This window comes from Capra hircus, chromosome 28 (genome assembly GCF_001704415.2).
Source record: "Capra hircus breed San Clemente chromosome 28, ASM170441v1, whole genome shotgun sequence".
In the NCBI taxonomy this organism is placed as follows: Eukaryota; Metazoa; Chordata; class Mammalia; order Artiodactyla; family Bovidae; genus Capra; species Capra hircus.
In genome coordinates, this window is record NC_030835.1 from 2,746,909 (window position 1) to 2,763,954 (window position 17,046).

At 48.2% G+C, this 17,046-nt stretch overlaps 1 protein-coding gene across 2 annotated transcripts in view; it reads left to right on the forward strand.

Annotated features, from left to right (window-relative positions):
• Positions 4,945-17,046, forward strand: part of ARHGAP22 (Rho GTPase activating protein 22) — a 181,693-nt gene continuing 169,591 nt past the window's right edge. Inside the window, exons 1-3 of one of the 2 annotated variants that reach the window (XM_018042511.1) lie at positions 4,945-5,028; positions 14,525-14,685; positions 15,072-15,237. In XM_018042511.1, coding sequence (XP_017898000.1) covers positions 15,186-15,237 — 52 coding nt within the window. In that variant the 5' untranslated portion in view covers positions 4,945-5,028; positions 14,525-14,685; positions 15,072-15,185. The remainder of the gene's footprint in view (positions 5,029-14,524; positions 14,686-15,071; positions 15,238-17,046) is intronic. The other variant, XM_018042513.1, reaches the window with a different exon arrangement.

Sequence of the window (17,046 nt, forward strand, 5' to 3'; positions counted from 1 at the left end):
GACTACATCTCGAGTAAACACACTGCTACATCAAAACCAGGAAACTGGCTCATCTGGCCGCTTTTCCGCCTCCCAGGCTTTGCTGTCAGGCGCTGACAGGTCCGAGACTTCCGCATCTCTGAGACTTGTCCTCTTAGCATCTTGCGTTGACAATCTTTGTCCTCAGTAAAGGTCTTTCCTGATTCTATTTCATATTAGTATTGCTACAAAGTTTTCTTGTAGCTAGTATTTGGCCGGTGTATCCTTTTTAATTCATTTATTTTCCATATTTCTGTGTTCATATAGTTTACAGCTATAATTTTAAAATCAAACCTAAGTATCTCTAGCTTTTAATATGTGAGCTTAATCTATTTACATCCACTATGATACTGAGAGAGTTACACCTATATTCTACTTTCTTCTTTGGGGTTTTCCTTTGCCATGATTGTCCTTTCAGGTTTTTCCCCCCTTTCTTCCTCCTGTTGAATGTATTAGTCCTTTTTTCTGTCTCTATCTCCCTCTACTGGTTTAAGAGTTAGACATTCTGCTCCTTCACCTGTTACTCTTCAAATTTTAGCATTCATATTTGACTTTAAAATGTCTAGTGCCTCACTGTGTAATACAATAGGGCTTAGCCTCCTTTGGCTATTTAGCAGTTGAAATGGGATCAACCAAACCATTTACTTTTATTTTAATTAATTTAAATTATAATTTTAAAATTGATACATAATCCAGTTATTGAAAAGCTTTTACAAATGTTTGGAGCAATTTGGATAGATGAATCACCTCTTTCAACACTAACTTTTGGGAAATCTAAATATAGGTGAAATATTTCAATGGAAATTTAGCATCTAAATTGAGATTTACATTATAAATGTAAATAACATACCAGATCTTGGAAAAATTAGTATATAAAGAATATAAAATCTTTCAGTAGTAATATTTATATTGATTACATGTTGAATTTATAAAACTTTGCATATATTGCATTAAATAAAATATATTAAACTAATTTCACCTCCTTCTCTTTTGAAGGTGGCTGCTAACAAAGTTTTAATTACATGCGTGGCTCACCTTGTATCCATATTGGACAGTGCTCACCAGAGCAAAGCCAAGTCCCCAGAGTCTCAGCGCTCCGACTCTCCCCGTCTTGCTGCGGGTGTTCAGAATTGGCTACCGTGTCTTATGCGATTTTGTTTCCACCCTGTTCCTCACACCCCCACCTTGATTCGCTACTCTCATTTCTTTTATACATAATGATGATTTAGACTTACCAGAATGTCTGCTGACTTCTTCCTCCACCGGTACAGCCGACACCCCACGCCTTCTTCACTGATCGGCTCTTCCCACCCAGCTTCCAGGGGCCACCCTGCCCGCTGCTTTGTTTTTCTCAGTGTCATCAGTGATACCGAGGACTCAGCCCACGGGCAGAGACCCACCTGCCACAGCTGCCAGCGCCACGGTGCTTCTGGTAGAACACAGCCGTTCCTCCTCTGTCTCAGCGGAGCCGCGGAGCGCTGCAGGCCAGCAGAGGGGCCTCCAGGGCGGCGCTCTGCGCAGCCACCGCAGCCTGCGGCCTCCGCCTGCCACCCTCCCGCTGGCCGCTGACTCGAGCGGGATTGGGGTGGGGCAGCACCCTGCGCATCCTGCTAGTCCCTCCCAGAAAGCACAGCTGACGGTCCTGGCCGCACCCTAAGGGCAGCAGGCCCCAGTGCCCAGCTACAAGAGCTATAGGAAAGCGCCTTCCTCTGCGCTGTGGTCTTGGGGACCATTTCCCGGTGCCCATGTTGCTACTCACATACCCGTCCCAGCTCCGTGGACCCGGGGCCTGGATGAAGCAAGTGAGGCACACACAGCCTCCTTAAAATTTGTACCCTACACGCCTCACGTGCCTTCCCCTAGTCCCAGCCCTGAACTCCCCCAGTAGCATGCGTTTCCCTGCATCATAGGTGCTGTGCAGGTGACTCCTCAGCTCCCTGAAGCCACAGAGCCTCTCCCACCCGCACAGAAGGGCCTCCTCACGTTGGTGGCGGCTCACAGCTGAAAAGCCCAGGAGTGCTGGAAGCCGTGTGTGGAGCCCGCCATCTCGTGGCCACAGTTGCCAACTACAGTCAGGATTACCCGGTACCCCTATTATAACTGGGCTTCCCTGGTAGATCGGCCTGCAATGCAGAAGACCCGGGTTTGATCCCTGGGTCAGGAAGGTCCCCTGGAGAAGGGAATGGCTACCCACTCCAGGATTCTTGCCTGGAGAACTCCATGGGCAGAGGAGCCTGGTGGGCTAGCAACGAACACTTTCACATTATAATTGGTTTGGTGTTTCTTTTTTTCCTAGTATTTGTTTGTTTGGCTGCACCGGGTTCCAGTTGCAGCGCATGAGATCTTCAACCTCCACTGCGGCACATGAACTCAGCTGTGGCATGTGGGACCTAGTTCCCTAACCAGGGCTTGAACCTGGGCCCCGGGCATTGAGAGCACAGAGGCTTAGCCACTGGACCACCACCGTCTACTAAGCTGGGATGTGTATGTGAGTAGCAACGTGAGCACTGGGGGATGGTCCCCAAAACCTTACAAGAGAGGAAGATGCTTTACCATAGCTCTCAGGTGGGACTCTTGGCTGGCGCACTAAGGCCCCTTGTTCCAGTGTTTCTTCTACCTAATAGTGGGAAACCTCTTCAAAAGAAGGGGGAAGCAATCTCTGGGCTCCAGCATCAACTTCAATACTTCAATTCATAAAACAATATGTAGCCTTCCTATGCTTATAACTTATAGCAACTAGAAAAACCAAACAACTTTGCTGGGTAAAAAACAAACAAACAAAAATCCCCTAGAAATTTTTAATGAAATGTGACTTACAGTGTCTTTCTAGGTGAATTTGTGACTGCTGGGGTTCACTGGCTCACTGAACAGAGGCCTCCAGAGGATTGTTGTGTGGTCACCCTGATTTCTGGGGGGTTTCAGGCCCACAGAGCCCCTACACAGAACTTTTCCTTTCATGGAAGCCAGTTAACTCAGTGATGGGCACAGATTCCTGTTGAGGGTGTGGGTCCTCGCCCAGTCACCCAGGAGGTCTCAGAAAAGTCCCACACAGTGGCTGCTGGCTCCCCCAGAGATCTGCTTCACAGGGCCCAGCATGCTAAACATTACAGACACATTCTGTGTCACCTGCTGCCAATTTGATTTTAAATACAAATTCAAACTCAGGCATTAAAATTACTTGGGAGAGTTTGACTTTAAAGTGGTAATCCTACCTTCTAAAAAGGGCTTACTTTTTCATTTATTGTGTTAAATTACAATACAGAGTTTATTAAACTGTGCAGGAAACCCAGTTTAAGAACTAAACACTGCCTTAATTAATGCTGCCACTGAAGATGGAGGAAACCAGCCCTTCATGGGTCCCTGTTCAGTGCTGAGGCCTCACGGCCGTGAGAACTAGCACCAGCCTGTAACCAAGTTCTCTGCATGACTTAACTCCTCAATCCTCACAACAGACCCTGGAGTCAGCTATATTATTATTATTATTTTACAGATTGGGAATGGGGTGTAGAGAGACAGTGTGACTAACCCAGCTGGGAAGTGTCCACAACAGGACTCCGATTCAATGGTGCTTGACTCCAACAGCGTCGTTCTTTCCACGCCAGCTCCAGTCTCCCCCAGAAGGCCTGGACAGAGCATTAGCCCACCTTGGTGCAAGTACAGAGAGGGCCTGGTCCGCTGCTTTCCAGCTGAGTCCCCCCAGGAAGGCCAAGAGCAGGACATGACTTCTTGCTCCTCAGGATCCCTGAGCTCTGGCCCTTGCTCAGGTCATGGGCCTCCTTACCTGTGCCAGAGGTGCGTCTCCACCATGGTCCAGCCCACCCCACTCCCAGCAGTCCCCAAGGGCTGACAAGAGGTTATCGCAGTGATTAGGGTGAGTGATCACCTGCCTTGGCCATCGTCCCCTCCCTGAGCCTGGAATGATGGAGCCTCCACCCCAGCCCCCACTCTGCCCAGATGCCGAATCAGGCTTTCCAGGGCTACCAGTCCAGGGCCAGCTCCCCCTGCCTTGGTCAGGGAGGACAAGAGTGAGGGGCCACTCTGAGTCCACTATCAGCAAAGGGGGCTCTTTGCCGACCAGAGCCCCACTGTAGGCAGGAGACGGAGGGCCACCCGCCTACTTCCCTCCTCAGCCTTGATTTTCAAAAGCTTCGCAATCAGCTGCAGACCTTGGTTTCAAGCCTCAGAGATGCAATCTGTCACCTTGGGAAATGGACGGAATGTTTCCGACCTGCTTCCCAATCCACAGACTGGGGAGATCTGGGCGATGCTGGGACTTCGAAAAGTGGCCCAGCTCCTCCCCCTGCAACCTGCGGGCTCCTCCCCTGCTAATGACTTCTGCAGCCCCAACTTCCTCCCCTCTCTCCAGACAGAACTGGATCAGCTGTGCGCAATTCAGGGGCTCTGCTCGGAGGAAGCCTGCACAGGAAGCCCCAGGAAGCCCGTATACCCTGCGAGCCGCCCCTGGCCCCAGAAAAGGTGAGGCTACAGACGAGGGAGGGGCGAGTCGGCGTTTGCGGGTCCAGCGGCCGGGAAGGATGCAGAGATGGGGCTGCGAGGGAGAGGTCCCGGGGCGTGGGAAGCAGTGCATGAGGGCGGCCACCAGGGGGCGCGCTGCACCAAGTCAAACCCCAGGCTCGCGAGTGCGAGCCGCCCTGCCCCATCCTTTCCTGGCAGAGGTCAGCCGCACCCGTGGAATATTTCCTGAGCCGAGGCTGCGGCAGCCTCTTGGCAGGCCAAGGACGGCCATCAGCGCACCATCCCCAGAGGCCCTGAGGAGCCGGGGAGCCTGGATCCGACTGACGATGTTCGTCCTGGGCAGCTTCCTCCTGGTCCTGCCCGCCTCCCCTGCCCGCTGGTCACATGGGGTCTGGGGGCAGGGCCAAGGCCACGGAGGGCCTCCGGGGTGACGAGAGGGGGCAGGGAGCCGGCGCTTCCTCCAGGCAGTGTCTTAAAAAGAGGGAACTCCGAACAGGTTCTGGGAAATGGAGGCGTCCAGCTCCCCCATACCAGGTGAGCAGACCCTGGCCTGGCAAGAGCCAGGCAGCTTTCCTGGAAACCTGGGCCAGCCCCTTGCCTCCTGGGCCCAGATGTCCCTCCGGTGATGGGTGTCGTGGGCCCTCTGCTCACACCTGCTGGCAGCAGGGAGCCCGCTAGGAGATGAATGAGGAGCCAGAGGGTGAACCCACGGGGAGGCCAGTCTAGGGCCATGCAGGACGGGAGGGCAGGGAATGCAAGAGCAATCTGGGTTTGAATCCCCACACCTTCCCCGTGTTAAACTCTGACTTGGGGTGACTCACAATCCCACTGAAATATTTACTGTCAAGTTAATGTGTTTGGTCTATAGCCACTGCCTACTAAGTGCTAGCTGTCATTATTAGTAATGCCTGTGGGTGAGGTGATGCCCAGGTACAGGGCACAGTGGCCTGAATCCAGGAAGACCTGGTGCTCCCAGACCCACCCCTACAGTGAGCCCATTGGCTATGTGGCCGGTGCCAACCAGAGCTGCTCCTGGCTGAGACATCCCCCAGCTTGCTCTCCAGGACTGTTCTTCAGGGCACAGTGCCACAGGCAGGGGAGCTGTGCCCCTTCGGTGCTGAGCTTAACTGGGCTGTCCCCTGCCCTGGAACACAGCTGCCGAGAAAGGTGGATGAGGGGCAGGCTAGGGCTGGGGTGGGTGGTTAGAGAGCAGTTCTCTTGCCCCTCTCCCCCAGCTGGAGAGCAGAACCCGCCATACCAGGCCTTCCACCCAGGTTTTCCTCAGAGCAGATGCCTATGCCCCTTGTCATTCCACTGCAGGCTGAGGTCAGTGAAGGTCACACCTCCGACCAGAACCCTCAGGACGCAAATCATGCCCCCCACACTCGTACATGCATCCATTCCCCCCTGGTGCAAGTGGGCAGTGAGGGGCAGGGACCTGCCCAAGGCGCCTGGCATAGGTAGGACAGAGGCCCCAGGGAGGCCTCTGTTCTGAGACAGCAGAGCTGAGATTGGGACATAGACTTGGCCAGGAGAAGGGCGGGGGTTGGGAAGGGTAAGAAGGGCCATCAACACATCCAAGAGGAAGAACTAACGTTATCACACACACACACACATGCGTACACACACACACACACACACACACACACACACACACACGGCTCAGTCTCAGTTCCCTTCCCCTTCGAGCACCCTGCAGGGGACACTGTATTTTCAGAGCCCTCCTCCCCTCGTCTTGGTCACAGCGCCCTGGCCTCTCTCAGCGTCTTCCTCTATTCTGTACCAGCCCAGAGGCACGGTGCGAGCCAGCGCCGCCCAGCAGGCGAGACCAGGGGGCTTTAGGCAGTCCACGCACCACTTTCCACAACCATCAGGATTGTTTCAGGGATGGAGTGTTTGCCCAGTCAAGGTCATGAGGGAAGAGATGTTTGAAGAAATAGAGAGGGAGAGCTTCCCAGCACTTCTGAGAGGCTCACGAGGGGATATGTTTCTTCTTCCTGCCACACATGAAGGAGGAAGTATTAGCTCCTGAAGTTGGTGTCCAGCAATTCTTTTTTTTCTCATCAATAATCTTTTATTGGTTATGTGCTGAAATTATAATATTTTGAAGAAAAAGTAAAGTGAAAGTGTTAGCTGCTCAGTCGTGTCTGACTCTTTGAGACCCGATGGACTGCAGCATGCCAGGCTTCCCATCCATCACCAACTCCTGGAGCTTGCTAAAACTCATGTCCATCGAGTCAGTGATGCCATCCAACCATCTCATCCTGTCATCCCCTTCTCCTCCCACCTTCAGTCTTTCCCAGTATCAGGGAATTTTCCAATGAGTCAGTCCTTCTCATCAGGTAGCCAAAGTATTGGAGCTTCACCTTAAGCATCAGTCCTTCCAATTCAGGACGGATCTCCTTTAGGATGGACTGGCTTGATCTCCTGCAGTCCAGGGGACTCTCAGGAGTCTTCTCCAACACCACAGTTAGAATGCATCAATTCTTTGGTGCTCAGCCTCCTTTATGGTCCAATTCTCACATTCAAACATGACTCCTGGAAAAGCCATGGCTTTGACTAGACGGACCTTTCTCAGCAAAGTGATGTCTCTGCTTTTTAGTATGCTGTCTAGGTTTGTCATAGCTTTTCTTCCAACGAGCAAGCGTCTTTTAATTTCATGGCTGCAGTCACCATCTGCAGTGACTTTGGAGCCCCCAAAATAATCTGTCACTGTTTCCATTGTTTCCCCATCTATTTGCCATGAAGTGATGGGACCAGATGCCATGATCTTCGTTTTTGAATGCTGGGTTTCAAGCCAGCTTTTTCACGCTCCTCTTTCACTTTCATCAAGAGGCTCTTCAGTTCCTCTTTGCTTTTTGCCATAAGGGTGGTGTCATCTGCATATCTGAGGTTTTTGATATTCCTCCTGGCAGTCTTGATCCCAGCTGGTGCCTCATCCAGCCTCACATTTTGCATGATGTGCTCTGCATTTAAGTTAAATAAGCAGGGTGACAATATACAGCCTTGACGTAGTCCTTTCCCAAATTGGAACCAGTCCGTTGTTCCGTGTTCGGTTCTAACTGTTGCTTCTTGAGCTGCAAATAGATTTCTCAGGAGGCAGGTCAGGTGGTCTGGTATTCCCATCTCTTTAAGAATTTTCCAGTTTGTTGTGATCCACACAGTCAAAGGCTTTGGCATAGTCACTAAAGCAGAAGGAGATGTCAGGGCTAGGCTTCATTTGGTGTTAGTTTCTGTGTATGATATTCATTCTTTTCCTTGTGTCTATTTGTTTCCAATGTCATTTATGAAAAAGACTATCCTTTTCCTGCTGAACTGCCCTGACATCTTTCTTAATTGAAGTATACTTGGCTTGCAGTGTTGTGTTACTGTCTGGTGTACAGCAAAGTGGTCTAGTTCTATGTATATGAATACACACATATGTATACATAGATGTTCTTTTTCAGATTCTTTTCCATTATAGATTAATACACTCTATCAAATATAGTTCTCTGTGCTATACAGTAGGACCTTGTCTTTTATCTGCTTTATATATAGCAGTGTGTATCTCTTATTCCCAAATTTCTAATTTATCCTTTCCCCCACCTTTTCCCTTTTGGTAATAACCATAAGTGTGTTTTCTATGTCTGTTTTTATTTTGCATATAAATTCATTTGCATCATTTTAGATTCCACATATAAGTGATATCATATGAAATTACGTTTCTCTTTATGCCTTATTTCGTCTAATACGATAATCTCTAGGCCCATCCATGTTGTTGCAAATAATGTTGTGTTGCTCATTTTTATGGATAAGTAATATTCCATCATATATATATATGTTAGAGATACATACGTATTATATATGGTACAATCATGCCCCTGTACTCATGATGCAGGTGGGCAGTGAGAGGCAGGGGCCTGCCCAGGGCACTTGACACAGAGAGGGCAGAGGCTTACAGTCCTGTCTGCTTTCTCTATCGATTCATTGTAATTGGGTGTTTAGGTTACTTCCATGTCTTGGCTAATGTAATTAGTACTGCTATGAACGTTAGAGAGCATGTATCTTTTTCAGTTAGAGTCTTCTCCAGATATTTGTTGAGGAATGAGATTGCTGGACCATATGCTAGCTCTGTTTTTAGCTTTTTAAGGAATCTCTGCACTGTTCTCCATGGTGGCTGTACCAATTTAAATCCCCACAAACAATGCAGGAGGGTTCCCTTTTCTTCACACTCTCTCCAGCATTTATTATTTACAGACTTTTGGATGATGGCCTTTCTGACCAGTGTGGGGTGGTGTCTCATTGTAGTTCTGATTTGCATTTCTCTAATAGTCAGTGATGTTGAGCACCTTTTCATGTGCCTGCTGGCCATCTGTATGTCTTCTTTGGAGAAATGTCTATTTAGATCTTCTGCCCATCTTTAAGATTTTGGGTTTTGTTTTCTTTAATACTGAGATATATGAGCTGTTTGTATATTTTGGAAATTGATCCTTTGTTGGGCTCATCATTTGCAAATATTTTCTCCTCTTCTGTAGGTTGTCTTTTTGTTTCCTTTGCTATACAAAAGCTTTTAAGTTTAATTAGGTCCAACTTGTTTATTTTTCCATTTATTTCCGTTACTGTAGGAGACAGATCAGAAAATCTTGCTGCAATCTCTTTCAAAGAGTGTTCTGAGTTTTCCTCTAGGAGTTTATAGTGTCTGGTACTACGTGTAGGTCTTTAATCTATCTTGAGTTTATTTTTGTGTATGGTGTTAGATTGTTTTAATTTCGTTCATTTACATGTAGCTGCCCCATTTTACCAGCACCTCTTACTGAAGAGACTGTCTTTTCTCCCTTGTATATTCTTGCCTCTTTGTGAAAGATTGGTTGTCTGTAGGTGTGTGGGTTCATTTCCAGGCTCTGTGTCCTGTTCCATTGACCCATATGTCTGTTTTTGTCCCAATGCTGTGCTCTTTTGGTTCCGGTAGCTTTGTAATGTTCTCTGAAGTCTGGGAGGGTTATGCCTCCAGCTCAGTTCTTTTTCCTCAGAATTGCTTTGGTAATCCAGGGTCTTTTGTGACTCAATATACATTTTAGGATTATTTGTTCTAGTTCTGTGAAAAATTTCATGGGTAACTTGATACAGATCTCTTTAAATCTGTAAAGTGCTTTGGGTAATCTGGCCATTTAAGCTATATGAATTCTTCCAGTCCAAGAGCATGGGCTATTTTTCCATTTCTTTGAGTCAGCTGCAGTTTCCTTTATCGATGTTTTATAGCTTCAGCATGTAAGTCTTCCACCTCCTTGGTCAGGGTTATTCCTAAGTACTTTTTATGCAATTTTAAAAGGTTTTTTTTTTCCTTACTTTTTCTTTCTCTATTTTGTTGTTAGTGTAGAGAATGCACGGTATCTCAGTGGTGAAGAATCTGCCTGCCAATGCAGGGACATGGTTTCGATCCCTGGGTCAGGAAGATCCCCTGGAAAATGAAATGCAACCCACGCTGGGATTCTTGCCTGGGAGATCGCATGGACAGAGGAGCCTGGTGGGCTGCAGTCCATGGGGTCCCAAAAGAATCAGAAAACAACTTATCGACTAAACCACAACTGCTCCTCTGTCTTTTGTTTGGGGCATTTAGCTCATTGACACTTAAGATAATTATTGATAGGTATGCGTTCATTGCCATTTTAAGCCTCGCTTTCCAGTTGATTTTGTATTTCTTCTTTGTTCCTTTCCTTTTCTTTTTGCTTTTCCTTTGTGGTTTAATGGTTTTCTTTTGCATTATGCTTGAGTTCTGTTCCTTTTAGTTTTGTGAATCTATTATATGTTTTTTATTTATGGTTATGCTGGTTTTCAAGCATGTTAACACATTATTAGCTGGTAGTCATATAAGCTCAAACACATTCTTTAAAAAAATTTAATTTTCTTACTCTCCTTCCCCACATTTTATGACTTTAATGTCCTATTTTACATCTTCATGTTATCCTTTTGCTGTTCTTTGTAGTTATAACCACTTTCATAAAATTTCTTAATTTTTAAATCTATGTACTGTACTTTCTTTTTAAGTGATCTCTATACAATCTTTTTTTATATTTGCTTTTCCTGATTTGATTTTTCTCTTTCCTAAAGATTTTTGCTTATTTTCTATTTAGAGAAGAACTTTCAGTATTTCTTTTATTAATACAACGGGTTTAGTATTGCTGTAGTCTTTTAGTTTTTGCTTACCTGAGAAATTCTTTATTTCTTCTTCTGTTCTAAGTGATAATCTTGCTGGTTAGAGTATCCTGACAATATAGGTTGCAGGTTTTTCCCTTTCAAGACTTTGAATACATCTTGCCACACCCTTCTGTCCTGCAGCAGAGAAATCAGTGATAACATCCTTGTTACTCTTTGTTTTTCTTTTGCTGCCTTTAGAATCCTCCCTTTGTCTTAACTTCTGCTGTTTTCAGTCCCCTTTCTCTTTTTCCTCCTTCTGAAATCCCTTATTATGTGTAGATTGGCACACTTTATATTATCCCACGAGTTTCCTATATTGTGTGTTTTTTAAATTTGTCTTTCTAGCTGCGATTCTGAATGGGTGATTTCCATTTCTGTCTTCCAGATCACTTATCCATTCTTCTGTGTTATTTAGCTTTCTATTTGTCGTCTTTAGCTTGGTTTTTATCTTAGCAGTTGTATTTTCTAATTCTGATTGGCTCCTCTTTATAGTTCCGAGTTTCTTGTTACAGTGATCAACATTTCTACCAATAGCTTTTCTTAATCCTTTCAGCATTTTTGTTACCCTCTTTTGAACTCAGGGTCTGGTAGACTGGAAAGGCCTATTTCATTGTTTCCTTCTTGTTCTTTTATTGGGGTACTTCCTCTCCTTGTTTTTCTTATATTTCTCTGACTCTGAACTTAGGAAAAACAGTTATCTACTGTGGTCTTGAAGGGCTATTTTTATATGGGAGTGTCGCCTGCATGAGTCTGATACTTTTGGTGCAAGGGCTGTTTTTGGTATGGATGCTTGCCATGTCTTTTCCTTAGGGTGTGCTGGTCTTTGTCGCCTTGGTGGGGGATACGATTGGTGTTTTGTGAACAGAGTTTGCACTGGATGTTGAGTGGGGCCTCCTCTTTGCCCATTAGGGCAGAGTCTGCTCCCCAGTTGTTGAATTAGAAGCCCCCAGATCCAGTTCTCAGCTGCAGTGTGAGATAATTGGGACTGGAGGCCTGCTAGGGGTGGAGCCACTGAGTATCCCTCCGCAGGAGCTGCCCACTGGGACATGTGCTCTGTGACGTCATCCGCCACTCGTGTGTGCTTACAGAGCGCACGGTTGGAGCTGCCCACTGGGACACGTGCTCTGTGACGTCATCCGCCACTCGTGTGTGCTTCCAGAGCACACGGTTGTTGGCGCTGCCCTCAGCCCCGCTTCAGCCATGAGAGTACAGACCTTCAGCCCAGGCGTCCCTCAGACGCTGTGCTGAGAAAGCCACTGGTGCAGGTCCACCAGCGCCCACCGCAGTGGTGCACCAGGCGCTCCGTGGTGATGCTGGGAATCAGCCCAGTCCTCGGCCCCTTCTCTGAGGAAGTGTACCCTTGAAACCCCACCACTGCTGATAGGAGACCCGCCCCAGCCGGGGGTGTGCCAGGAATCCGCGTGGATGTCCCGCAGGTGCTGCACTCGCATATTTCCGCCTAAATCTCGCAGGCAGCCACAAGAAGTCCACTCAGCTTTCATCCCCACTTTCCAAGTTGTGCACCCATGGGCAACTGGGTCAGATTTCAGCCCTGCCTCCATATGTGGGCAGTCTGCCTGCACTGACGTGCTCCCAGAGCCTCTGATGGGAGAGCCGTGCCTGCTCCGAGCATGCCAAAACAAGGCTGGTATGGCAGGGCCAAGTGCCCCCTCCGTTCACAAGTGTGACAGCGGGGCTCCTATGGTGCGCCCAGGATCCGTACCGCATACAGCCCCAGTTGCAGTCTGCACCACACCCCAGGCCCTTCCGTCTGTCTGTGCAGCCAAGTCAAGTCCTCTCCCCTGGTCTGTCCGCTGAAGCCTGAGTTTCTGTATCCAGCCACTGCACACACTGGCTCACGTGCATCTTGGGCTGGGGAGTGCAGTGAGTTGGCCGGGACCATATGTGCTGGTCTTTCCCTGCCCTACCTGCCACAGGCTAGCTGCCGCACTCACCTCTGAGCCTCTGAAGTCCCCTGTCTATCCTGGCTGATCTCCCAGTCGGTGAAGGGCATTCCCAAGATGAGGGAACCTTCCCTCTTCCCCAGCTCCCTTCCAGGCACACAGGTCCCATCCCAATCCCTTCTTCTTCTTCTGTTCTACCTAGTTATATGGTGATCTTTCTGCAGCCTTGGTTTTGTGAGGTCTTCTGCCAGTGTTCAGTGAGTATTCTGTGAGAAGTATTCTGCACATAGATGTATTTTTGATGTTTTTGTGGGAGGAGGTGTGCTTCAGGTCCTTCCATTCCGCCACTTTGGCTTCCACTCCAGCATTTTTAATAAGGCAGCCTTGATGAAGATGAAGCAGACGCCTCAGGAAGCAAACGAGAGAACAGGGGCGGAGGGAGAGTCTGACTCGGTTGACATTGTCAAACTGCTGGATCTAGCCGTACCTGAAGTCCGTACCATGGGCACTTTCTCAATAAAGAAGCCAAAATACTCCTCTTATCTTCTAAGCCAATTTTAATTGTCCTTTTTGTTTCCAGCAACTGAAAGAATCTTACCTAGTCATCCTCTTTTGGATGAGTCTAGAAATGGACTCAGAAGACATATGGTTGCCAGATAAAATATAGGTCACAGAGTTAAATCAGAATTTAGATCAGTTACTAACAATGAATAGCAACAGTACCTTTATAGTAGATGTTATGTCCCTTGAAATATTTGTAGCACATTTATACTATATAACAGGGCGTTCTATATTTTTATTTGCTAAGTCTGGTAGCCCTATTTCAGCCACATGTCCATATTTACACTACTTAAAAAAAAAAAAAAAAAAACTGGACCTGGACACAAACCCAGAGTTTTTAATTCTAAAGCAACTACTACACCAGGTCATGCAATGGGCGTCTTCCTCTCACTCCACACCCCCTCCATCACCTTCCCAGCCTTGTGTGCTCAGAGGGTGTGAAGAGATGTTACTCTGTCCCCAAGTTCCCTGAGGTCTGTCCCGGTTCCAAGGTTCTCCTCTGGTTCCTCGGCTTTGCCCTGCCACTGCCTCTCTACTCTGGGCTCCATCTTTCTTCTCACTCTGCTCTTTGCCCTGACTTCCCTCTGCAAGCCAAACCACTGTTCACTTGGTCCCAGGGACACGCTGCCGTCTCCGGCTGGGGCTTCGTTGTTCTCTTCCAGCAGTTTCGCTCTCACCCACCAGCTTCCGTGCCCAGCTTCCCCAGGTCAGTCCCCGGAACAAGCTTGGCCCCTCTACTGAGCTGTCCCTGTGTTCTCCTGAGAACACCAGAAGCGGGAGCTGGGCCTGGTCACCAAGGCATGGAGCAAGGTGGCCTGGCCCCGGTGCAGCCTGCTGAGTGCTGTGCAGCAGCCCGCAGTCCTGGAGTGGAAGGGTCACACCCACAATGAGCGCGGGCTGCGTTTCATCTGTGTAACAGTGACTGGGGGACTGCTCTAGCAGTCCAGTGGTTAAGCCTTTGCCTTCCAATGCAGGGGTTGTGGGTTCCATCCCTGAACAGGGAGCTAAGACCCTACATGCCTCAAGGCCAAAAAACAAAACCAATATTGTAACAAGTTCAATAAAATAAAATTTTAAATGGCTCATATTAAAAAAAACCTTTAAAAAGAAACAGTGATTGGTTCTATAATCACAAACATGAAACAAATTCAACACAGCAGAGGCAGGGGAGCAAAGGAGACAAGAAAGGGGGTCGAGGGAGCGCTCTGGTGGCTGCCCCTGCCCCCAGGAGGTGCGCTCAGTCTGGGTAAACTCCCTGCGTATTTAAATAGGATGACATGCGCCCTGCCTTTCCTGTGGTTGCCAGCACCGCCGTGTCAGTGATGTTGAGGGCTACGTGAACGTCACTTGGCTGCTTTCTAATCAGGCTTTTTCTTTGTCACTTTCCACAGCTATGAAACATGCGATGCGCTGCTGAATTTCCAGGCTTAGAATGAGCAGCAGTGTGCCAGGGCGAGGGTCTGCCGCGGGTGCCACTAGGGCTTTGTTCCCCATCTGGGTGTGGGGTCCGTGTCCTTCGTCTGCCCACTAACAGGACTGCTGTGCACACGAGGTGAGGGTTTGGGAATCACAGTCCACGCTTGCGGGTTACTGTTACTGTTTGTAGCTATTTCTGAAGCTCTCTGGAAAACACATCTCCTTTTAAATCGAGGCCAGCCGATTGGAAAGATTAGACATATCTGACGTGTGTGGAAGGCTTTGCCATTTTATACCCACCATCTTATTGACCCTCCATTCGCTCTGAGGTGTGGTTCATCTTTGTTCCCATTTTGCAGATTTGAGGAACTGATACCCAGTGGTCTGTGTCTTGCCCAAGGCCATTCCACAATCCCTAGGACACTTGCATTTAAAGGACTAATTCCTCATAGAGAAGCTTCTTGTTTGAAATCCAAGAAAGCAGCAGATAAAGGGCATTCTAAATATATTTCTTTTCTATAGATGCTGATCTCCTATTACTGGAAAACAGGAATTAGCCTGTCTGCTTGAGGATGTGGTTGGTTCTTTATAAAAAGGATATACAGGAAAACTTGCACACAGACTGCCAGCTCCGTCATGTTGCCGACAGCTTCCAGCAAAAGAAGAACATTTGCAGGCAGATATTTCGGTAAGAAGTTGATTTTGTTCTATGTGGAGTATGATTACCTTTGTTCTTAGCTTCTTGCTTGGGGGGTGGGGTCCCTTGAAGCCACCCAAAGGAGCTGTCTCGGTCTTACAAGCTGACAGAAAGCACCTAGGGGTGTCTGTGGTCAGGCCCGGGCACTGACTGGTGGCCTAGCCCTGACCCCTGAACTCAGGAGTGGGTTCACGTCTGCCTGAAAAATAGAGCCTTCAACGTGACCACGGCTGTCAGGGGCCCTGGCTCCAGCAACTCAGCGCTCTGATGACAGTCAGATTCTGTGAGAATCTCTGCCCACAGGCCACAGGTGCAGAAAGTCATCACAGGGAAGGCTGTGCATCCTGAGGCTGCCCTGTATCTTGCTTGGAAGCAGTCAAGCCCAGCAGTTCATTCAGAAACAGCAAGGACGGTTCAGTAGTCTTCAATAGGCTGTCCCGGGGATAACTGAGACAAAGTGGGGCGACCGCTGCGGCGGGCATACAAGTGCTGGCTGGGTGGAGAGTCGTGCCTGGCTGGCTGAGGGCTTGTGCAGCGACATCGCTTGTTCTCTGGGCCTCGGTGCCCTCAGGTGACGATCGAAATCCCAGACGCTAGGCAGAGAGGCACAGTCAGTGGCACGCAACCTGGCTCTATGTCAGAATCTTGCCGGAGTTCTTAAAAATCCCCAGGCATTTGTGGGGGGGGCAAGGGGGTGGCGGCGCTTTGCATAGTACAGAATGGAAATCTTAGTTCCCCACCCAGGGAATGAACTCATGTCCCCTGCAGTGGACATGCAGCACCCTAGGGAAGTCCCTCCCCAGGCATTCTTGAATGCTGGAGACCAGGCTTAACTGGTGTGGGGCGGGTTGTGGGCATCAGCAGCTGCCAGGTAAACTTAGCGTGCAGCCAGGCCGCCAGGAGGAGCCCGAGAGGCCCCAGATGACACGGCGGCCTTCGCTGTGGTCTGCACAGGGGTCCACAGGGATGCGGAATCGAGCCCTGTGTTCACAGAGCCGGGTCCCCAGGATCTCACGGGGCTGGACACATGCTGTAGATCCTTGTCACATGTTTAACTCCTCTGGAGCTTCCTTTTTACAGTAAGGGGTGGGGAGCAGCTGAGATCAGCCTTGACCTCTGTTCCAGCCTAATGCATTGGGTTGCAGGTAGGGGGGTGCTGTAAAATCTCCAGATATTTTTCTTTCAGATGGGTTTATTGGGTCATCCCTCTCACCCTGGTACTTTCTAGAGGACATTACTGGGGGACTTGAGCTTGCTTTTAACTGAAATTTTTGAAGACTGAGGCAAACACAAACTTACCACAAACTCACTTTTTTGAAAGGTTCCAGCTGTCAGATTCACATGCTGTGGCGAATGTCACTGCCTTCAGAGGATGCTGGCTCTTTGAGAAAAGGGCAAATGAGCTCTTGCACAAGATACCTAAATTTAAAGAATTTAATTTTTTCTTGTGATGAACTTCATTTAAAATTAACCATTTTAAAGTGAATAATTAATTCAGTGGCAATTTCCAGATGTCCCACAACCATCACCTCTCTCTAGTTCCAAAACATTTTCATAACTCCCCCCAGAAAAACCCATCCACATGAAAGAGCTGCTTCCCACCTTCCCCAGCCCTGGCAACCATGAGTCTGCTTTCTCTCTTTGTGGAATTACCTAGTCTGGATATTTCTTATCAATGGAATCATACAGTGTGTGTCCTTTCATGTCTGGCTTCTTTGACTTGGTGTAATGCTTTTGAGGTTTACCCATATTATAGCATGCATCAGAACTTTATTCCTTTAGACTGAATTAATTTCTAAA